The sequence below is a fragment of the Natator depressus genome, chromosome 1 (genome assembly GCF_965152275.1).
Source record: "Natator depressus isolate rNatDep1 chromosome 1, rNatDep2.hap1, whole genome shotgun sequence".
Lineage (NCBI taxonomy): Eukaryota > Metazoa > Chordata > Testudines > Cheloniidae > Natator > Natator depressus.
Window position 1 is genome coordinate 248,672,687 of NC_134234.1, and position 24,566 is coordinate 248,697,252.

General features: G+C 42.9%; 1 protein-coding gene across 1 annotated transcript in view; it reads right to left on the reverse strand.

Moving 5' to 3' along the window:
- LOC141978477 (uncharacterized) overlaps nucleotides 1–24,566 on the reverse strand; it is a 177,930-nt gene that overhangs the window by 48,457 nt on the left and 104,907 nt on the right. The window contains exon 10 of the mRNA XM_074940624.1: nucleotides 3,405–3,475. Coding sequence (XP_074796725.1) covers nucleotides 3,405–3,475 — 71 coding nt within the window. The remainder of the gene's footprint in view (nucleotides 1–3,404; nucleotides 3,476–24,566) is intronic.

Genomic DNA, 24,566 nt, shown 5'->3' on the forward strand with positions numbered 1-24,566 from the left:
TATATATTAAATACCCAGAATCAAAGGTGCTGGGTGCATAAAACAGTAAAATAAATACAGGACTTTGGCTCATTTATTCTGACAAGTGATTTCAAAGACCTGAAACATTCAGGATTCACTGCTTGCCCTTATTTTGTGTGTCACTGATTTGGCTAGGATCTAAACACAGAGCTTCACAGTTATTGAACCACTGTCCCAGACTCAGCCAAGGATTGGAACACAAAGCAGGACTGAACAAACCAGCAGGCAGAGTACAAAGGAAAAGCAATTGTTCTGCTTTAGCAGCAGCACTGTTTCTGCTATGCTTAGCATCAGAACAAGTTAATTTGGGAGCACAATCTTCTTAAAGGAAATGTTCCTCAGCACAGCATCCTAAGAGTTCATGTGGTGAGATGCCCTTTTCACTAAGTACAAATTGGGAATTCTACTTGAAATTTATTTTTATGCTATTAAAATCTGTATTTCCAAATCTCTTGCTGGCATCTTGCTGAAAACTGACATGTCTGACTGTTATAATTGGTTCAATCACATCTTGGGTTAATATTAGCTTAATAAGCAGAGGAAGAATTTTACTGTTGGAAGATGAAATTTCCCTTGAAGTATCAAACTCTTTTCTTTCCAGTGTCCTTGGTAAAAGATGCTGCTCTCAATTGCCACTTCACACAGGTAAAAATATATAATTGTTAATAAAAGTATTGCTTAAAAACAAAGGGTCAGATTCTCAGCTGGTGTAGGATGGCAAAGCTCTGTTGAAGTCAATAGAGCTACAGAGATATATACTGCCTGAAGATCTGGCCAAACATTTATAAATGGTATATTGAAATATGATAATAACTAAGCAGGAAGACTTTCAGAACTGATAGGGCTGCAGCTTTGTTGAGGCCACTTTGAATCACAGCAGCAGTGCAAAGCAGCCCTAAAATTGGATTAACTGGCCATGGGAGGATCACCTCAATGTAGGGGTCTCCTCCCATGACACAGAGCCAACATAATGGTTCATATGCCCCAACCCTCCCTGCAGCCAATGTAAGGGACAAGAGTACAAGAAAACAGGTATGGCCAGGGCTTCCCTGTGACTCAACAATCCTCAGTTACCTTAACAGCTCTTTGGGACAATTGGTAGTCCACATAAACTAGATCAACCTTTAGGCTGCTCTAACTTATGCCAGGGGACCACCCTGGGGCATAGCTGGTCTAGGATAAAGGTTCCGCAAAGGTGGCTTAAAGCCACCTTTACATGCAGTGCTGACTTTCACTGTGCACTTCTCAGCTGCATGGGCCTTCGCTTCTCTCTTCATGGTGAGTAATTCCTGAGCTGGATGAAACGGTATTTTGACGTCACATTTTTTTTGTGAATGCTTGCAAAATTTCACAAAAAAACAGAACAAACACAAACACAAACAAACAAACATGAGCTGCTCCCCCAGGGCTCGGCTCACTCTCTCACCTGCCCACACAGCAGCAATCCAGGTGAACTTCTCAAGAGAACACGTGTGGGGGAGCTTTTATGCCTCTTTACTCCCCTGTGTAGCTGCAGAGGGCTAGCTACAATCTTGCCCTCAGTCATTATTCACTGACGTAGTGGGCTGAGTAAAAGTTGAATAAAGACTCAGAATTTGGCCCTTAGAATATTTGAGGGGAGAGAGGGAATTGTGCAGTACATTGAAGGCGACCGTTCAGCATTCTCAGTTCCAGAGGGGACTGAAAGGGACAGTATTACAACAGGGACAGTAATGCCGAGCCCCTTATGTTAAACACTGAACACAAGAACAAACTCAGAGCCAGATTCTACCACGCTGACTCAAGTTGTACAGTTCCTTAACTCCACCAGTAGTCTTATTTTCTTCAACGAGGATACTCACAGAAAAAGGAACAACTCCGCATGCAAATGGGTTTCACTATCAGGGCCTAAATGAATGACTATCCAGCATAGTGGTCTCTTTACCCCCATCTACCTAGATCTACTTAAAATATTAAGGCAAAACCCTGCCGTGAAGATCAAAGGATTTTCACCCTTAGTGAGAAAGGTAAAAGCAATATCACAGGCTCTAATACTTGGATTCTGCTTCTATTACACTCTCTTATTTCGTATAAAGGTAGCTACCCGATCTTGACCTCAGACTAACACTGAAGTCTATAAGGGAAGATGGCTAAAGAACTAAAGCAGAGGGCCTCATCCTCCCTGACTGAACTAACCTCGTTATCCCTCGCTTGATTCTTGCTTGCATATTTATACCTGACTCTGGAAATTTCCACTACATGCATCCGACGAAGTGGGTATTCACCCATGAAAGCTTATGCTCCAATACGTCTGTTAGTCTGTAAGGTGCCACAGGACTCTGCCGCTAAAGCAGACATAGTCATTAAGCTCAGGCAATAAAACAAATGTGATATTTTGAAGAATGTATTTCATTGCTCTGTTTATATAGATACTTTGAATTTACAACCGTTCACTAGGCATTCAGCATATGCTAAACGGACAGTGAAGTGAGTGAGTGAGAGGATAGAAAGAAATATGAGGTCTCAGAATATATTAAAGTCATGAATGAAGATGGTAAAGGTGTATATGTCTGCATTCAAATGATGTATCATCAGACAATGGTGAAAAGCACAATGAAGTTATACAATTTTAAAATGAAAATATCAACCGGGAGACAAAACACAATCATTTTATTTTAGTCCTAGCTCTCTGAGTAGAGCGGTAAAAGGGTTATCGTGCCCTGTCATATCAAACGCAGTGGAATAACCATAAGAGCCATCATTCTCCAATCACAAATGAATTTAAATAGGGAGAGGCATGCAAAAAAAAAAAAAAAGGAGTTGTTAAAGCATAAAACTACTGTATGTCTCCTGATAGCTGGACTCAAGAAGCCTGGTTAAATACTGACTTTCTTTCACAGTCAATCAGATAATAAGACCCCTTTAGAAGCACAGAATAGTTAAATTCATCACCATAATTTAATTGTGGAAGGTTATTAAAGAGCACTTCGACTCCCCTCCTGCTTCGGCGCTGCTTTTGTGTATTAAACTCAGACTAATCAAATTGCAGATTCCAAGAGTACTGTATTAGTCATCCCCATCCCTTTTAATTTGTTTAATGGCCTCCCTTCTTTGTGTGTGTGTGTGCGTGTGTGTATGTGTGTTCGTTCTGACTGGCTGTGCAGCACTAAGGCTCACGACATGTAAATAAAGAACGGACAGGGGAACAGTTCGCCGAAGAGAATAAAGCGTGCCTCCATTCTAAAGTTACATTTGATGTCAGAGTAATTCATGGGACGTGTACTGCAAGCAATGCTGCTTATTATTTCTGCTTAACTGTCTACTGACACAGGAGGAGAGGGGAGAGGGGTATTAAAAAAAAAAAAGGAAGAAAGAAAAGAAAAGAAGTCTGAATTTACACTTACCGCTTCAAAAGACCTTTTGTACTTAGCCAACTTCTCCTGGCTGAAGATGCAGTATTTTGCCAAAAAGTCGACTGAAAAAGAAGACAAAAAAAAAAGATAAAATAGGACCATAAAAGAACTCTTTCCCCCTCTTTTTTTCTTTTAGCTTTTTTTAAAAAAATTAACATAACGAACACTGTTTTTTAAAGGCACAATAATGCTGACCTCCTATAAAACCACAGAACCATCTTCCTGGTAGAAATTTCAATTTCAGATATACTTTTTAATTTTTTTTTTGGAAAAGTCTTTTCACCTGGCCCAGGGCACAAAGTCAGAGTCAGCTCTGAATAGGACATGTTTAACATGTATAACACATAGGAGCTCCATCCTGGGGAAGCTGCAGTCTGGGAGCGTGTCGAGGTTTTGTTGTTGTTTGTTTTTAACTGGCCCAGAAAGACTATTTTCAGACTTTAGTTAGATGGATAGGGTCCATCACTTTTCTCAAAATCTAACAAATACCAACACGCCCTTTTGTTTAATTTTATTGTCCAGGAAAGAAATAGAAATAGGACAAAGATATCAACACTCCCTCTTTTATGTCTAGGACAGAAATGGATATATCTCATGCTATTGTCCATCTGGCTGAAATCAGGAAGGAAATATTACACTATGGCCAAATCTATCCTCACTTGGAATTTTTCCTCTGCTTGATTTTGTTGTTGCCTGTGTCCTGACCTATCGTTTCTGGAAGGCGAGAAGGGGGAGGTATTGGATTGTATGAAGGTGGCCTCATTTCCTCACACGAACAGAAGCAGGAGACACTGCTCAAAGTAGGATGAGAAAATTTGAAGGGAAATTTTTTCTGTTATGCTAAAAGTGCAGATCTGAGGTCTGAAGTTGTGGAACCAATGAGTCCCATATAGAGTAAAGAGTAAGTAACTACCGCAGGCAGACTCTTCAAATCAGTTATTTTTTCTTTTCTTCCTTCCTCAAGTCTCTAGATCAGTGGTTCTGAACCTATTAATCATTTTGGGCCACATATGCGGCCCACAATGTGTTACCTGAGCCGCAGATTGAGAACCACAACACCTCCCACACCCCGCTATACCCAGTGCCCCCAGCCCAGAGACCTCTCCACAGAGTGGGGCCAGGAGCGAAGCCCTGGTGGTGGGGCTGGGCAGCAGGGACCCCGTACCCTGTTGTGGGGGGCCGAGTTGCAGCTCCAACCCGACCCTGCTGCCAACCCCGACCCCTGCTCTGTAGGGACAGGCAGAAGTGCCAACCCAAGACCCTGCTGTGTGGGGGCTAGGCGGCAGCCAGACCCCGAAGCTGGACCCTGTTGTGCAGGGCCAGGCGGCAGCCCTGACCCCTGTTGTGCAGGGCTGGTTGGCAGCCCCGACCCTGGACCCTGCTGCAGGGGGACAGGTGGCAGCCCCAACCCCAGACCTGCCACGTGGCAGCCCCAGCCCTGGACCCTGCTGCCCTTTAGCACAAGCTGGGCCACATGCAGCCCGCGGGTTGAGAACCACTGCTCTAGATCATTGTTTCCATAACTGTATAATAGTTTTGTTCTTCAAATGAAGCAGTTAGATACTATTTTTAGTTCAAGAAAAGTGCTGTCAACTGAGGTCCTGCAGAGAAAAAGGGCTGGATCTCAGCTCCTGTGATTTCTTTTTCATTTAGAGTGACCACAGGCAAGCAGAGCTATTTAGCTTGTGAAAGGGGCCAGGGAACCCAAGAAGAACTAAGTGATGCACTGGCTGTTAAAGAAACAACCCTGAAACGTTACTATTTGCATGTAAGTGTCATTGCTCATTTGGGGCTGTGTCCCAGATGGAACTACAGGAAAAACAAGAGTGTCTCAGTGTCATAGTCACTCATTCTCCACACACCAGATGAATCAAATCTCCATAAGAGAAGCAAAAGTCTCATTGATTTCTACAACAAAACAACAAAGGAGATTTCTGTGAAAATAAAGATATAATCATAATTTGACAGTTGCTGTTAAATCCACTGTTGTGGCACATGTATCTGCATCCTAAAGAAAACTACATTACCTAAAGACACAATGAGAAAACTATGTTTTGAAAACATGTAGTGTTTGCTTGTTATGTATCTATACTGTAGGCAGCTGCTTTGTATCTAAGAAAGAGTCCTGTCAGAGAGAATCAACTTTTCTAGTGACATACTCTGCTTCTAAAAAAGAAGTGCATCACCACAAAAAATTAGCATTTCTCCAAGATCTAACTACCTATACTTTCAGGGTGGAATTTTCATACGTGCTCAGCGTTGGCCTAGCTCTGTCCATAATGTCAATCTGAGGGCTTTACAACATCCCACCCTCTGTTAAATAGAATTTGTATGATTATCTGTATTGGCGCCACCTGGTGATTCCCAAAAATATAACACCACCCTTTTAATACAAGAAATGTTATCAAGTTTACTGTTAGAGTCTTGAAATTTTCTCTCACCAAGTATTTCAGAATACTGCTATTTAACTTCAAGCCACATTATTCAAATATTAACTTCATAACAAATGTTTCTAAATTCACTCTCCAGAGTATAATACATCACTTACTGAAGCAGGTTTTAGGAGAACTTATTTAATTAGATTCAAAGTTTTTAAGACTGGAAAAGTCTTTCAGTTCACATAGGCTGACCTCGTGCACAGTAAAAGCCATAGAATTTAATAAAGTTACTCCTATATTGAGCCCAATAAATTGTGTTTGGCTAAAGCATATTTTCTAGAGAGGCATCCAATCTTGGTCTGAAGACTTCAAGAGATGGAGAATCCAACACTTCCCTTAGTAGTTTGTTCCAATAGTTAATCACCCTCCTTGTTAAAAATGTGTGCCTTATTTGTAATTGGAATTTTTCTGGCTTTAGCTTCCACTCATTGGTTCTTGTTATGTCTTTCTTTGCTAGACTAAAGAGTCTTTTAGAACCCACCATTTTCTCCCTGAGAGGTACTTATAGACTGTAATCAAGTCACCTCTCAATTATATTTTTTTTATAAACTAAGTAGATTGAGCTCTAAGTCTCTCACCATAAGGCATTTCCTTCATCCCTAGAATAATTTTTGTGGCTCATTTCTACGCCCTCTTAAATTTTTCAACACTCTTAAAATGTGGACAACAGACCTGGACCTACTATTCCAATATTGGTCTCAACAATGCTGTATCCAGAGGTAAAATCTCCTCCCTACTCCCACTCACTAGTCCCCTCTTTATGCATTCAATGAACTATGGCTCCTACATGCTTTTCAGAGTCACTGCTTTCCAGGATAGTTCACCCCATTACATAGGTAGGGCCTGCATTCTTTGTTCCTACATATATGACCTTGCTTTTGACTGTATAAAATACATTTCATTCAAATGGGACCAAGTGATCCAAATCGCTCTGTATGGCTATCCTATCCTCATAGTTATCAATCTTTGTGTCATTCACAAATTTTATCAGCAGAGATTTTATATTAACTTCCAGATCATTGCTAAAAATATTGAACAACATTGGGGCAAGTTTTTATAAACAGCTGCCTTAGACAAATCCTCAACATCAAATGGCCAGAAAAAATGATAAATGAAGCACTTTAGAGGAGGATGAAACAGAAACTCATAGGACAGGATATGATGGGATGAAAATAGAGATGGCAAGGGCAGATAGAGAATAGAACCGAACAACATAACAAGAAGGTGTTGGACTGGAGTCCCCAGGGTAAGAAGTGACTGGACAATTTGGAAACACAACAGAAGCAGAACTGAAAGCTATTCAAATGACATGGGAAGATGCTAAAGCAGTAGCAAGACACGTTTTTTTTTGGCTCATTTTTTTTTCCACCATTTTTGCTCATTTCACCGAGGCCTTGTTTCCCCATAATTCCTTCCCTGACAGTATTGTTGCTCCTCACTTTAGCATTCATGTCTGCAGTTACTAGGAGGATATCCCTTTTTTGGACCTTGTCTACTATGCTACATAACTGATTGTAGAAGTTTTCTTTTCCTCTTGGCTAGCTTGATTTGCTAGATTATAGCATCGAATAATGTACACCTGCTGGAAATGTAATGTAAATAATGCTATTATAATTCTTTCTGAAACTGGTGCCCATTCTATCAGGCTTTTAGCAGCTCTTCTTGCTAATATCAGACCCATGCCTCTCTCTGTACATCACTGGCATTTGGTAGCCCAAAATATAGTAGGATGTGCCCATCTGACAATTATTTGTCCTGATGTTACCCATTTCACTTCATTTAGGCCTAGTTTATCTACTTTATATTTGTCCATACTTGAGCTGTGTCCATTAGCTACTTCTTAATCCCTTTAGCATCCGCTTTATATTGTATAGTGCTAATTTTTAATCAGAATGCAGTATAGAATCAAGTCAAACACCTTACAGCAGTCTAAGTATTCCCACTAAATATTCCATCTACTTAGTTACCTTTATCAACAAAATTTGTAATCTCATAAAAAATGAAACCATGTTTATTCAACAAGACCTATTTTCTATAAAGCCATGTTGACAGGCATCAATTTTATTCCTATCCTTTAATTCTTTATTGATTGAATCCCATAATAGCTTTTCAATTATTTTGCCCAGGACTGACGTCAGCCTAACCTGCCTCTAAGTACCCAGGTCATCCTGATTGTCCTTTTCAATAGTGGCAGGAAGTTAGTGCTCTTCCATTCTCATGGAATTGCCCTGGCATTCTGAGATTTATTAAAAATTAATATTAGTGTATCAGATCTCCTCATCCAACTCTTTTATGGCTCTTATATGTAAGTTATCCAGACCTGATGATTTAAAAATGTTTATCCCAAGGAAAGGTTATCTAACAACCTCCTTAGTTACTAATGGATTGGAAAGTAGTTTGTTATCCTCACATGATATGAGGACACCCATCCTGTTTCTTTCCAAACACAGAACAGAAATATTTATGGAATACTTCTGCCTTTTCTGCATCCATATCAGCAATTTTACCATCTCCATCTAGTAATGGGCCTATGCCATTGGTCAGATTTCTTTTGTCCCTGATACATTTAAAAAACTACTTCATATTGTCTTTAGCCCTACCAGACATGGATTTTTCCTTCATATATTTAGCTTCCCTTATCAATTTTCTATGCTTCAAAACTTCTAATTTTATTGACTGCTATCTATTTCCCATTTTTACAAATGATATGTAGAATTTTTATTGCTGCTTTCATTTCCACACTGAACCAGGCTTTTACCAAACTAACTCAAAAAAACAATTTATAAAGTAAACAGTACTGATTCTGCTGCTGTCTATTTTAAGTACTTATATGGCCCCATTGCTGTAATAATTAGGTGCCTCACTATCTTTAATGTATTTACTCTTACAGAACCCTTGTGAGTGTAGAGAGGTACTATTACCCCACTTTACAGATGGGGATCTGAGAAACAAAGCAATTAAGGGTGAAATCCTGGCCCCAATAAAGTCATGGGAAGTTTTGCCATGGACTTCAGTGAGGTCAAGGGTTCATCTTAAACTGAAGCTTAATCTCAGACTTGCCCAAGGCGATGCAGGACTTCTATAACACAGGAGGGAATTGAACCTGTATCTCCTGATTCCCAAGATAGCACCCTAACCACTGAACCATCAATTTTCTCTAATCTAGCCTGCCTGTATTCTCTTTCTCAATCTCTGTAACTGGCTCCTGTCTCTATGTACGAGTCTGAGAGAGCCAAAAGGAAGTGTAACAACTTCAAACTTCCTATCAAAGCTTAATCCTTTATAGCAGCTAGGTAGATTTGTACTATGGACCCGTCAGATAACATAAGGCTGGATTGTGGCTGAATAGTCACCCAAGGGCGTAAAGAGGCCTCCCCGTATCTCTACTGCAGGTGCAGAGACAGTAACTAGGAGCTGTGCACCTGGTACTTCCCCCCCTTTGTGTAGGTGGGCAGAGAGTGGGCAGTGAGAGGTGGAGTCCATAATATTATCTTGTTGCTTGGGATTGGAAATGAGGAGGCAAATCATCAGCCAGCAGCAGTCATAACAAAGAAGAAGGTTTGAGAATTAATATTAATAAGAATTAATAATATTAGTACCTAGTTGGTGAGAGGATCCACATGTACCTGCAATGGGGTTGCCAGAAAAGCCCATAGTTTACCAAAAGTAGAGCCATTAGCCCCAAAGTTTCCAGTATAAGTTTGGTTGTGCTCTAGCCACCATATAGTGAAACCATTTTTTTAAACATTATATGTTTAGATCCAATGGATACAAAATGAGTTTGGGCTATAAATGTGAGGCCAGATGTAGATGGGCTAGGCTCCACTGAAGTCAATGGAGCTGCACCCAGGTACGCTAACTGAGGATCTGGCCCATGAACTTTTAGGCATTTGTTAAAATCAAAGTGAACCTGAATAAGGTTCAATTTACAAGGAACTTAAACAATTGACAGTATGGCAAGCCATCCATTCTGGGTAAGAGAGAAATACAGTCATAGAGCACAAACTACAGAATCTTTAGATAATGGCTATAAGAGAAGATGATACTGATTTAGAGGAAGCTGAACACAGCTGCATGATTGGAGGCCAGATTAGATTCTGTTGGAATCACACTGCAGAACAAAACTGGAAAAAGAGATCTCTTGGGGTATTCCAGCAGTACTATCAGGAATATACCTACAGCAATGTAGACTGGAGGGGGGACACCAAAACAACAGTAATGCAAGTCACAACTCCAGCACATACATTTTCCCTGATTGCTACTGTTGCAGCTTGGTGGGCCATATTAGAACACTGCATTTTTCATCAGTGCAGTCGTAACTGTCTCAGTCCTTTTATCCTACAGCGGCTACGCCACCATATAGTTGGGGAAAGGGTCATACACTACTAACAAATACAGATTTCCAACTGGTGTTTCTGGGAGTGGGCATTTTAAGTCAATCTGTATGAGCTCCCAGGGCTTACTAGACTGGGTCATTCCCCTAAAAGTGGTCTGCCTCTCTTGGCTGGCACTTTCCTTTCTTGACATGCAAGACAGAAAAGTATCCAAAGTCCTTAAAATCTGTCATCCAAAAAAAATCTGTTGGATACCAGGTTCAGTGCCTTTTCATATCCTAGGTGGCCTGCTGCGTTGTTATCATGGAGGCATCCCTGTATTATTCTCTGCAAACTTGCTGGCAAGACAACCTTGTTACCTTCATACACCAGCAAGTTGGTAGTCGGATCAATGGATAATTTTTCCTGAACTGTGTTGAACCTCCCCAGTCTGGGTCTCCTTTGGTAGACCTGTTGGTGCACTGAACGTAAATCAGGATCCTTAGACTGTTCTTGCCAGATATCCTCTCAAGAGCACGCTGAGTCTATTCTCACTACTTCCACCCGGCTGTGAGCATCCACAACTGCATTGTGCTTTCCAGATTTATGGTGAACTGTGAATGTATAATCTACAGTTTGTGAATCTCACTCATCTGCCGAAGCAATGGGAGAATCCATCCACTGTGAATCCACCTTCACAGGAATCCTTCTGGGTTGTGGAGATGGATTCAGAAACTGTCTGAATATACAAATTTGCTGTTAGCCTACAACTATATTTGGAGCTGGGGGTGTGATTCCCAGCTTCAGCAGACACATTTGCACTAGCTCTTATGAAGCTAGCACACTAAAAACCAAATCATACCTGCAGAAACATGGCAGCTTAGATTAATCACCCCAAGTACAAACCCACCCCGATGCCGTGGTATGAACGGGTAGCTAGCCCATGGGGTAGCTAGCCCATGCCGACGCTCACCCTGGACTGTGCTACCACAACTACTATTTTTGGTGTGCTAGCTCAATGAGAATTAGTGCAGGCATATCTACTAAGGCTGGGACTCAGGCCCCCAGTTCCAAGTCTAGACATAGCCTTACTAAGCTGGTATAATGGCACTGCACATTTTTACAAATCTCCTATAGAATCTGCAGAGGCCTACAAACCGCTGTATCTCTTCCTCCAGGTTTTTAGGAACCTTCCAGTCCTTTATAATGTTCAGTTTCTGGGGGTTAGGGCTCCAAGACATTCTCACTGACCATATATCCCAAAAAGGTGATGCAACTCTTCGCAAACTGACATTTGTTTCCTGCAAGTTTAAACCCTGTTTCCTTACAAAGTTTTGGAATTCTTTCTGCTCCTACCAGATATTCCTCCCATATTCTGTGGAAACAAATTAAGTAACCTAAATAGGTGAGAATGTCTTCAGTTCTCAAACTTTGGGTTAGATCACTAACCACCCTCTGAAATGTCCCTGGTGAATTTGAAAGGCATTCCACCAAACTGAAAAAACCCATTAGGGTGTCACAGAGGCTGTTTTTCTCAATCCTCAGGTGCTACTTTAATCTGATGGTATCTGGATACCAAATCAAAACTACTAACATATTTAGCTCCTGACATTTTATCCAGGGTTTCTGCTATGTGGGAAAGTGGGTAACTATCTTGAACTATCCCTCTACTTATGGCACAGCTTACAGTTAAGTTTGCCTGACACTTTCCATTATAAGGACCTGTTTTCAGTTGCTTATAACTTTGCCAAACTTAAACCATTCTGGCTGAAATTTTTCACATGGGGTGTCTGCCTAATGGTAAATTTTGGACAATATTAGGGGGAAATGCATCGTTTTGCCTGTGTTAAATTAATCCCACAAAAGTTTGCCAGCAGGGACTTGAAATTTGTCAAGGTATTGAGCTGGTATCAGGGATATGACTTTTACTATCCTTCTCAAAATCCACCTAAATTTGGCCAAGTTATATCACTCTGAAAATCTTAGTTTCCACATGCTCAGTAGAGACTTTAACAAGTTGGGCAGCTAAATTCTCCTAATGTTCCATCTGTACCGAGCATTCTGCACCCCAGGGCTGTAGGGGCTGAGACAGACTTTCTCTGCAATTGCTCCTCCTAGTAGCTAAGGCCCACTATGGTGCTGGGCAGTAGAGCTGAGTGCAGAGAAACTGTCTGAACTTGTGCTCTCCCTGCTGACTGCCAGTATCTTTGAAACCCAGGGGTAACATGTGTGCCTCATCTCCCGCTAGAGGGTGGCCTACTATTGCTATAATTTACTCTGTTAGTTCAAGCAGCAGAAGACTGTGCTATAGATTTAAAGATTCTAATGCCGCTGATGAACCATGTGGAAGTCAATATAGTTCCACATGATGGAACTTCTGTTTTTTCAGTTTGCTTTTTAAAAAACCTCGGAAATTATGTACAAAAAACTACATTACAAGAACATGAAACACTCAAGCTTTTGTCCCAAGCACTCAAAAGTTAGGAAATCCATAATTAAGTAATTAAGAAAATATAATATGTGATCATGTAAATAAATACATCATAATGCATATGTACAAAGGGGCTGAATTAAGGTTGCACAGACAACCTTATGAAAGCAACAATGGAAACAAGCTCAAGGGGAAACTCACTAGCAACCTTCATTACTACTTCTCTCAACAATACACTCTAAGAATGTTTTTTACATTTACTCTGTATTTTTAAAATTATAATAAAGATCTTGTAGCACGTTACCAACATCAATGAATTAAGTATCACAACATCCCTCTGAATTATACATTATCCTTGTTTTACAGATGGGGAAACTAAGGTGCAGAGAGATAAGTAACTTTTCCAAAGTTGGTGGTAGAGTTGAAAATCCTCAGCTATTCTTTATTGTGCTTTAACCACTGGACCATGCTCTCCTCTGGGAGATCTGTGTCAGAGTTCTGAAGGACATTAAAATACTCCCACACTGTCAACAGTGCTAATAGAATAATTGGCAATTTGGTCTATGGTACTTTTCCTTTCTCGAAGGAGGGATTAGAATCTTCAGCCAATTAAGTGATGAGGCTGACTGAACAACCCTAGATGTTTATGAGACAGAGAGGAAGGAAAATACAAGTGAAGGGATAATCAGGGACTCAGGTAAATACTAAACCTGGTGGACTATTAATAGGCAGCTAAAGAGCAGATGTGCACACTCTAGCTTTGCTACAGAGTAGAAACTACCTCGTGCCTGCATCTGGGCATTCAAAAAGAGGGTTGGGGACCCAGATGCTAAGGTTCACATCAATAATTTTGAAGCAACAGTACACAGTACTGTCTATATTTGCTTGTGCAATTAACACAACTGGTCTCAAGAACCAAGCATCTTGCATGTGCAAATTGCTCTCTAGCATAGCTGATTAGATGCCTATCTGAATGTGTAAATACCCGATTTGCATGTGTAATTTTGATAATTGCATACATCAATGTAGGCATGCAAATTATTCATATGCAAAAATGTAGGGGGACCCAAGGTTTTGCTTCTGAAAAATCATGTCCATCCTGACAAATACTGTCCCCATAAACATTTAATTGTCTGACACTCCCAGAAAATCTGCCAATACACTGTAAGTTAATTATAAATGGATAACTTTCTATTTTAGTTTGAAGTGGATGTAATGCCCTTCTGTTGTGTTTCACGGACAATCATTTTATATTTACCCTGCCACAAGTAACATAGTAAAAAAGACTACAACACATCTCTAGACAATGCTTCCTAGCCGGGTGTCTTCCCATGTGCATCGTATTTGTCACAAAAATACTGAAACTGTATATTCAGACTAGATTTGACTCAACACCACCATTGTGAATCAGATTCAGAACTCCCAGAGAGAGAGAGAGTCTCTGTACTCCAGTGTAATATACATGGAATCACAAGGAACATTGTTTAAGATGAAACAGGACAACTTTTCACTAGCTCTTTGCCTTTACTAGGCTGACTCTTTAATCCATCCATCTAAACTGTTCTTACATACCTCACTTCTACCATACCACGTTTAATCTTCATTTTTGTCAAATGTCAGATAAGCTTGAATCTTTTACCTGCTGCTAGCATTTATCTAGCCGCTCAAAACATCTCCTGACACTGTAGCATAAAGCAATATGTGAACCAGACAAAGCTGAAAAACAGACGCTGCTTCTGATTCACACTTTCCTGGATAAACAAAAAACGAAAATAAGAATTTATAGAAAATTACTATGATCTACGTTACAAATGCCTTAGTTTTTTCAGAATACATCACAACTCTCCAGCACCAAGCAGACCTGGCTCTGTTAGCTTGCTTCCTTCCAAATTTTTAAGATGCTCTATTCAAGAGCATAAGTCATTAAATAATTTTCAGTTAAAGTCTTCTTATCTTAAAAGCATTACTAGACAAGGCCTCTGAGTGTTTCAAAGATCTTGCTCTATCAAAACAAACAAGTAAACAAACTCATGGTAGATATTTTCATCCCTGGCACTGATATGCAAGCTTATTAGAGGGGTGATAGAAAGCTTGTGGGCTTAATTCTTCACTTGCTTGAACTACCATAGACAGCTGGCAAAAACTTGATCAAATCAAATCAATTCAAAGGCAGTGACTGACGTGTCAGAACAAAATGGAAAGCCTTTTGTTTCTGTAGAATCCAGGCCTTATCAGCTCATTCTATCACTCATGCGTCTTCAGGCCACTTGCAAATCCTCCTGGATTTATTGCAGATGTATCAAGCTTACTGGAAACAATGGTACAAGCGAAGAGGCTAGTCCGCTATCAACTCCAAGCTCTGGATAATACCAATGGGAAATTATTCACACAAAAGGTGCGCTGGGGTGACAACTGAAGAGAACGCTTTGGCCCATTGAAGATGCTAGCAGCTTGAACAAAGCTAACACCCTAATACCAAACAGCTAGCTTTATCTGATTACATTCTTAGTGCTTGATGGCTCCTTCGCCCGCCCCAATTCCAATACCCTCCCCCGCCCCACACACTTGCACTAAAAGGACACAGGTTGCTTTCTTGCACCATGAAATGGTAATCTGAAGAACTACCACATTTAAAAAAAGAAACAAAGCAATTTATTCCAAACAAAGAAAAATACATTTTAATCTGCAATAATTTGTTTTTAATTGATCATTGAGATAGTTTGAGGGAAAAGAGCACAGAGACATGATTTAGGTTTACCACATTCTCATGTGCTTTTGAGATTAACAGATTATTCTTTTGCCCATTTTCTTACATTTGGGAGATTAGCTTTTTTTTCTTTTCCTCTGGGCCATCAGTCCATTTCTACATGTTAGATCATTGACAATTGATATGGAAAAAGACCTATTGGGTCATCTAGTACACCCTGCGAGTGAAGAAACAACCCCTAGATAAATGATGTATCAGGCAGGCCTTGGGTGCTGCTGGACTGAGTTATTAGACAGGGAATCTGGCTTGCTACTTGGCTTTGGCAAGTCACACAATATCTCAGTTTCCATCCCTGTTAGACACCCATCTCACGGTTGTGTTGTGAAAGCCCTTGGGAACTGCGGGGTGCCGAGTACATTTGAAAATCTGCCCAGTTCACTAAATGGGAGTTGAGTTCTTTAAAAATCTGGCCCCAGTGGTAAGTGCTCAGTGCCTTTGAAAATCTGGCCCTAACATTTGCAAAGCACTCTGAGAAGGTAAAAAGTCCTACATAGTGCTAAATATGATCATATTTTCCTGATAGCAAACATTACATTTCATCTTAGCCACAAGACCAAGCTAGGAACTTCTGTAATGCTGGTTTGGTTGAAATATTACTAGATACATTCACAAACTGACCAAAGCCAAAGACATCACTTCACCTCAAACATTGGTGGGATTCTTATAACAAATCTGACTCTCTGATCAGTATGACTAGAGACTAAGCCAATAAAACATTTCAGGGAGGGACAACTTTTGAGGGTTTTTTGTTTGCTTGTTTGTTTAGAAAGAAGAGGAAATGTTATTAAAAATAATCTTGGTGGCTGTTCTAAAAGAGACTTGTAATAACACCTTTGCTCCCCATAATCTGGCAATGCAAAATTATGATCTTTGTTGAATACCTCTTTAGTCATTCAAGCTCTTCCTCCATGGGGAGTGTGCCTGATCACCTGGATGACCCCTGTATACATTTAAAGAAACAGTAAAATCTCTCCACTACACTTTAAACCCTTAGATTTAAGCTGAATCTCAGCTGGATTTTGACCTTTGAGGTCAATGTCACCAACCAGTTCATTAGGTGAATGCTTGCTGGAAAAGTGCTGTCTTGCATCACACCCCGAGAGTGACAAGAATCTGGCTCAGGCTGTTCTCAGCTCTGACTGCATCCCATGCTAAGAATATCCTGCTCACAGCCTGGAGAGTCTGAACCTTGCTTTTGTCACCCTTAGAAATTCACATCCATGGCAGTTGTTGTGGCTGGGAATCACAAGTGAGAGACACTCCACTTTCAGTCCAACTTCTAAAAATAATTACCAGTACCATGAAATGGACTTAGGAGTGGATAAGCAGATTCTATAGAGTGTAGGGGTAACATGGTTGTGATGGTTTGCCCCACTTAGCAAGCAGGCCTGCTGTCATTTCTGCTTAGTCTTCACTGTCAGTCCCAGGTGAAATGTGGATGGGACTAAAGTATGGATTACTGTGGCCAGGTCTGCATCTGAGACATGAGAGGGCACTCTCCCATCTAGCCAAAGTAGTAAGAATATGATTCTGGCCACTGCTGCTATCTGGGCTTCCATGCAGTGAGGAGTCAAAGGTACCCCAAGCTTGCTCACTGCCTAACAGCTGGCAGAAAGAGACTCTCCATTGAGAAACTAATGAAATCCAGATGAGAGAAATCCAGCTTGGAGAACAAGACATAATTTACCATGACACATAATTTACCCTTTCTAATGAGACACACAGACCTACTGCCCCAACTCCACTCATTCACTAGGGGAGAAAGCTTCCTTATTAGGAGAGGGGACAGAATAGGAGGAGGGAGAAGATTAAAATTTTGTGGCTGTTTTGAGTTTTTCCTTCTGGGGGTTGGAGGTGAGTGTGTAGTTTGCCACAGGGAGTAGGAAACAATGGAGGATTTTGTTGTGTGTTTCATTCCAACTTTTGAAATCTCCTTTCAGTCACACTGTCCACGCCTCTGTTCCCCTGTTACTTGAGGGCATGCACTGAAAGACCTAGGTACTAGAGGGAGGAGGGCTTTACACATAACTTAGATATATAGATAGACACCAGCCCCCTACCTCTAAGGGTATATCTACACTGCAGCTAGGAGTGTGCTTCCCAGCATGGGTAAACAGACATGCACTAGCTCTGCTCTAGCTCATGTGCTAAAAGTGTAGCCAGGGTAGCACTGATGGCAGCTCGGGCTAGATGCCTGAGTATAAACCCTCCTGGAACACCTGTTATTTTTAGTGCAGTAGCTCAAGCAGAGCTAGCACATATCTGTCTACCCGTGTTGGGAAGCACACTCCCAGCTGCAGTATAGACATACCCGAAGAGCAGGATACTAGCCTGAAATGCATCCAGCCCCTGTCTCTCAGGGTTAATTAGACAGTTGCTCCAGCCCATCGGTTAATGGGGACTGAGGCAGCGCCATCCAGTCTCTAGGGCTGGGGTTGGGATGAGAAACACCATCACACAGAAAAACACCCTCCCTCTCAGAGAGAAAAGGGGAGGCTGGATAAGTGACAACATCTGAGTTGACATCTGTGAATGTGCTGCCCCAAACAGAACTGTCTTCAGTTCAGCCCAGACTGCGATTTACTTTTGGTGTAAGGGAGGGACCTGCAGCTAACCATGCAGAAGTAAGGAGTGTCCCACACTGCAGTTATTGTTGTAACTCATGTGCAATGTCCTAGATACCATGTGATGGGGATTAATAAACAAATAGATACTAAATGTCTGAATTCTACCCTATAAAAGATCTACCCTCTACAGAAAGAATCGGCCTCATTTTGTATTTTATTTTGGGGTCCACAATTTTATGTTTGACATTTTAAGAGTTCCTCTTTTTACTCCTATTTTCCAAGAGAAAACTTGCCATCTCTTTTAATTTTATGTGGCTTGTTTTTTTTTTTAAACAAAACAAAAAGAAAAACATTTTGATGCACATTCTTGTGGTTGGTCTTAGTCCCCGTTGCTCACTTCATCAAAAGCAGATGGTGTTTGCTGAATTTTGTTTGTTCCAAAAATAAGCAACATCCAACTGTTAGCTACAGGAGTGTGAAAAAAGGCCTGACGTGCAAACAAATTTTCTCCCTCCTTATTCTAACACAGAAAGAGTGTGACTATTTCTGTATATGCAATTCATCAAACCCTTTCCATTACCCAGAAAGTGACTTTCCCTTCTAACCTACCATTGGCACATATCACTCTAAAACAGGTCGTGTCAAACAATAAGTGTAGACAAAACTTAACCAGAGGGTACCTGATACTCTTTGTAATGAGGATTATCATCCAATGTTTAAACTGATGCAACCCACAGATGAGGGAAGACACCTGCTACCTCCTTGGATTCCTGGATTGGAACTAAGCTGCTAGTGAATTCACAGCCTGCAACTGTTCTTAGAACCCCTCTGTAAGGTATAGAGACAGAAGGCCTCTGTGGAGGTTGCATTGTCTCTCCAGGGGATATAAACAGTTCCCAGGGGAACCACAGGTTTTAGGAGCTGGACTCCTGCTTCTACTGCTAGAGTTGCGGGGAAGACAAACCTGCTCCCCTCTGGCAGAAAAGTTCAAAGCATACTCAGGGAGAAGAATCTCAGAGTTTTCCTGCCATGGTACTCTCTTCTATGGGCTTTTCCACATTGGGAGGCAATCTAAGTCAGGGGTGGGCAACCTGTGGCCTGCAGGCCACACGCGGCCCATTAGGGTAATCCGCTGGCGGGACTCCAGACCATTTGTTTACATTTGCACGGCCACCCGCAGCTCCCAGTAGCCGTGGACCACAGGTTGCCCACCACTGATCTAGGCCCTGGGAAATGGGCCTGCCCTCGATTACCATTTTCACAGGGTTAAACAATGTATGGTTCAAAACAGTTTATAAGAAATTTAAGCAGGAACAAAACCTTGTGTTATGTTTTGGCTCTGAATTTCAAATGTAAGATTCTGAGACATAGATTCCCAGGCCTGGAATTCCACAGCTGCAAGGTGTTTACCGCCTCCCATGAGCAGCTGAGCATCTTGTGTAGACTAGGCAAAAAGATGCTTTTCTTTCAATCAATGTTGCTTAACTCAGCTGAAAACCCAACTGAATAACTATGTTAGACACTGTTTAACACCTCTAGCTCAATTTTAGCAGGTCAGGTTATACCTGCCCCGCCCTCAGGCTTTAGCATAAGCTAAAGTACAATGGCTTTGTCTTGACTTGAGTTTTAGAAATAAATTAAGCTATCTAGCAAGAAACCTTTAAATCTAGTCCAGTCTATGCAAGCCCTAGTGACCTCATTGGGAGCTGAGGGCATTCGACTGCAAGCAGAAGACACTTAGCAGGACCTTAGTCTTGACATGCCAGTCCCTGCATAAATACAGGAGCATGAAGCTTCTGGGAACATCTTTTCTGAATAAAGTAAAAAAAAAAATATATATATATATATATATATATATACACCAAACCACCATCATCCCTGCAACGTGCCCTATTATGTTTTTAAACTACTCCCAGTTTGCTTAGCATGTATCCAGAAAAGTCCAATTACACTTGTCACTTAATGCAAATTGCTGGATAAATAAACATAGAAACAGGAGCTTAGTGACTGTTAGGTTTTCTTTAAAATTTGGTCTAAAGGTTCATTATACTACACACAAAAGAGAAGGGAACTCCTTACAATGAACTTATTAAAGGCACATTTTCCACAGAAATGATCATAGTGTAGTTGTATAATAGCATATCATTTGCTTTGTTGGCATTTCCAGCATGAAGCTTCCAGATAGTAGGCACGAATAGTGAAAGGAGCTGCAGGGATGCCACTTGTGCTGTGAGAGGTGTCAACAATTATTTCATGGAGGAGGATTCTTTACCCAACAAGGGGAGCATATCACAGCATTAGCAGAATATACACATTTACACGGAAGAAAAAATGTAGCACAGTTCAGCAGTCAATAAAACAAAGCAACTTATTTCAGTACATACATCCTATAAGTTGTGGAGCCCCCTGACTTCCTATGGATTCAAAACCTTGAAGGAGATAATGGTACTTTGTCTGAGCAGCCACTGAGTAAAGACTAAGGGTTTATTCTACCCCACAGCAGCTGTGAGTCAGGCTCTGCGGGTCTTGAAGCTGGGTCTACGTGAGTCCTGGGAGTCATCACACTCCAATCCTCTACCCAGCAGCTGGGATTGGAGTCCATAAAGCCCAGCAGGGGCATGATCCCTGCCGTTATGCTCTCAAGGCTCCTAATTGAGCCACACCTCTATTCAAGCCCGAGGAGGAAATGAAAAGTTGTCCATACAGCTAGGCTCCACCCTGCCTCTCTAGTATTTACCTATACATGCCTTCAGAGCCTGACCTCCTGGGAGCCTGACTCCGCCTGGTTCCTGGTAACTGACTCTTGATTCCTGCCCTCTGATTTGTCTCTCAGTTCTGATCTCCTGGTATCCCAACCCAGCCTAATTCCTGGTAATTGGTTCCTGGGCCCAGGATTCTCAGCCCACACCTGACACTAACCCGTAGGCCAGGCCACCCACACCCCGGCCCTGACACTGTACTGCTGCAGCGACATAGCATAGACACTTCCTACATGGATCAAAGGGGTTTTTCCATCCATGTAATTAATCCACCTCTCCAGCTAAGTCGCCGGAAGGATCCTTCTGTCAACTTAGCCATGTCTACACTTAGGGTTAGGTCGACCTACCTAAAGCGCTCAAGGTGCAAAATTTTTCACAGCCCTAAGCAATGTATCTAAGTCAATCTAATGTTTAAGTGGAGACCAAGCCTAAGAACAGACCTCAGCATTTTGCCCTGGGCTATTATAATGTAATAAGTTAAAGGGAACAGCTATAAAACTGGGTATATTCAATGGCATTAAACCTGACTTTGCCCCTGCACCACAGGCGATGCTCCATAGGGTTGAACAGGGTGCACAGCTGGGCATGGCATTTAAATTACTTTTAGTATCCAACCTGACCCAGAAGATACTGTCTCCGTGCATGGTGCCAAAACAACCCAAAGGTGAGCTCTGCACTACCTGCCATCTGTCATACCCAGAGCTGGAGTCTGGCTACTGATGACATCGCTCCAGGGGACTTTTCTGGTAAGAACACTTCTTTCAATTTGGTTGTAGCCAGGTTCTAGGTGTGTGGGTGGGTCAGGGCATTAATGAATGAACATAAAGGAGTTTTTTTCTTCCTCCTCTTTGTGCTCTCAAGAGACTTTTTACTTGCTAGGGCTGATGGCTGTTTTAACCTTGTCAGTCCATTCCCAGGAGTTCTGTAGTATCCTGTGCTGCTTTGGGAAATTTTGTTGTTATCCTGAAAGGGCAATTATTAGGGAAGTGGGGATTAAGTCCATTATACATTGTTTGGACAACTTTCTTTTCACTGAGGGTTGTGACTCAGAAACTTGCCAGCACATTTCAGCCTCTTTTCAGGAACTGGCAGCAAAACTAGGAGTGCTGCTGGCTGAGGACCTGGCATTTGTGCTGACTTTCATGTTGTGGAGCTGGATATTCTAGTGGGCAAATCAAGGATAGCAGAGGCAGAAGTGTCATCTCTAGGTCACTGGTACAAGCTGTACTGGGAGCATCCAAAGCCATGTCCTGGCCACTGCTGGCCACTGCTATGTCTGGCCACTGCTGGCCACTGCTATGTCTGGAGAGCACAAACCTAAGCACTTGATTCAAATCATAAAAGGTGACTGCCTAGCATTGCAGTAATTTCTAAGAGCTTTGTTATTATTATCTGTGCCATGCTGGATGCTTTACAGAATCCTTGGAACAGTCCAAATGAACAGGGAAAGAAGGCCAGTGGGTGTGGTCCGATATAGCTCATGGCGCAGATACTATAATGAGAGGTGTGTAAAAAGAATCGAGATACACAGATGCTCAGCTTGCAGGCTGAGTTTCCCTGGAAATGTGGAGCCTATGATGATGACCTTATGGCCAATGACCCCAGTGATTTCGTAGATAATGGCTGTTGTGAGGGGCTCAGCCCAGACGGCTACAGGAGAGTGCTCATATTGGGTTCCGGGAAGCGCTAAAGGACGCTCCCCCAGCCTTTGGGGAAGATCTATAAGGTCCAGGAACTCAAATAATTATGGGGGTCAACCAAAAATGTAACAGGGGCAGGTGTGAAGGTCAAAGGGTCAAAGAAAGGGAACCTGAAGGGGACACTGAGCAGAGAACCCCGGACAGTGCCCACTGCTCCTCGAAGGTGTCAAGGGAGCCAGTGGATGCCGCTCAGAGGAACTCTGCCCGGATACATGAGTGAAGGCAGGATTGGAAATATGCCCCACAGTCAGAGGAAACCCCCTCAGCCAACCTCCTGTCCCTGGTCTTATAGATGGCCACTTTGGCCGGCGCTAGGAGGAGGTTGACAAGGACATCCCTTGACTTTGTGAGGCCATGGATAGGGTGTGTGTATATGAAAAGGTGAGGGGGAAAGTGCAGCCAGAAACATAAAAGGATGGTCAGGAGGAGCTGGAACAGGGGCTGCAACCTGGCGCACTCCAGGTATACATGCACCAGGGTCTCCCTCACACTGCAAAAAGGCTAGGTGTCAGGGACGGGGGTGAACTGCATCAAGTACACGCCCGTGCTCACGGCTCCGTGGAGGAGCCACCAACTAATATCCCTGGCGGGCCTTGGGACTAGGGAGACAGGTATATTAGCTCCAGGATAAGCAGGACCTTTTCCCTTGGTAGCTGAACAGAGGTTACTCTAGGTTAATTAGGACAGCTGGGGCCCATCAAGAGCCTGCCAGAACCTTTTAAAAGCCTCCCCTCCAGCCAGACAGGAGCCTGTGATAGGAGCTGAGGGAGGAAGGTGAGCTACTAGAGAGCTGCACAGTGCAGTGCAGTGCAGTACAGTACAGTTGCTAACAAGCATTAGGAGAGAAGCCACATAGGTACAGCAGTGAAGGACAGGAGAATCCCTGCCCAACATGGCGGATGGCCCTTCCGGGCCCCGGAGGTCTGAGAGAAGAGACTCTGCCAGAGGGCAGAGACTGAACCAGGTGTCTTGTCTGTTGTCACCATGCCTGGAGGGGCTCCCAGAGACTGAGACGCTCCCCTCCCCCCATCAGGGAGGCTGGAAAGAATCCTGCTCCGACAGGCAGGGCCGGCTCTAGGCACCAGCAAAACAAGCAGGTGCTTGGGGCAGCACATTTCTAGGGGCAGCATCCCGGCGCCGGCCATGCCACCCCTAGAAATATGCCCCCACCGCCCCAGCTCGCCTCCACTCCACCGCTGCCTGCTCCCCTGAGTGCGCCACCGCTGCCGCTCCGCTTCTCCCCCCTCCCTCCCAGGCTTTCCGGGCGCAAAACAGGTGTTTCGCACAGCAAGCCTGGGAGGGAGGGAGGAGAAGCCGAGCGGCGGCACGCTCGGGGGAGGCAGAGGAGGTGAGCTGGGGCAGGGAGCGGTTCCTGGTTCTACCCCCCCCCATTACTTCCTGTGCTACCCCCCAACCCTCGCTCACTTCCGCTCCGCCTGCTCCCCTGAACGCACTGCATCTCCCTCGCCTGAGAGGGAGGGGGGAGAAGCAGAGCGGCGGTGTGTTCAGTGGAGCACGCAGAGCGGAGGTAAGCTGGGGGGGAGGTTGCGGGGCAGGGGAGCCGCAGGAAGCAATCGGGGCGGGGGATGCGGCATGCCTGGGGGAGGAGGCGGGGCTGGGGATTTGGGGAAAGGGTTGGGAAGGGGCGGAGTTGGGGTGGAGCACACAAAAAAGCAGGGGCAGCAAAAAAATGTTTTGCTTGGGGCGGCAAAAATCCTAGAGCCGGCCCTGCCGACAGGGTGTGGACAGTAAACCCAGGGGCGTGGGGAAAATTCTGAGGGAAAAGAGGAATACCCCAGCCCGCCACTAAATGGAAGCATGAGACCCACTGAGGTGGAGAGGAAGCTTTGTCACACTAGGCTTAGAATTTTTAGCCAGGGCACCATTTTGGTTAATTGTTACCTGAATTTATAAAGCTGTGGCCTATTACTTGAGCCTGAGCAGACCTCTATGTGCTTTATTTGCCAATCACATGGTGGCATGAACATCCAGTTACAATCAGCTGAAGTAATGCATGTTAAACAAGCTCTCTGGGCCAAGGTTTTTTAACATGGCTGTCTAAATTTCATATGCAAAATTTGTGCATGTACCCGTTATATGTACAAATCCCATATCTGAGTAATTGCCCATGCACAAATAGGCATATATGATGACAGTTTGTTTTACATGTACAAATGT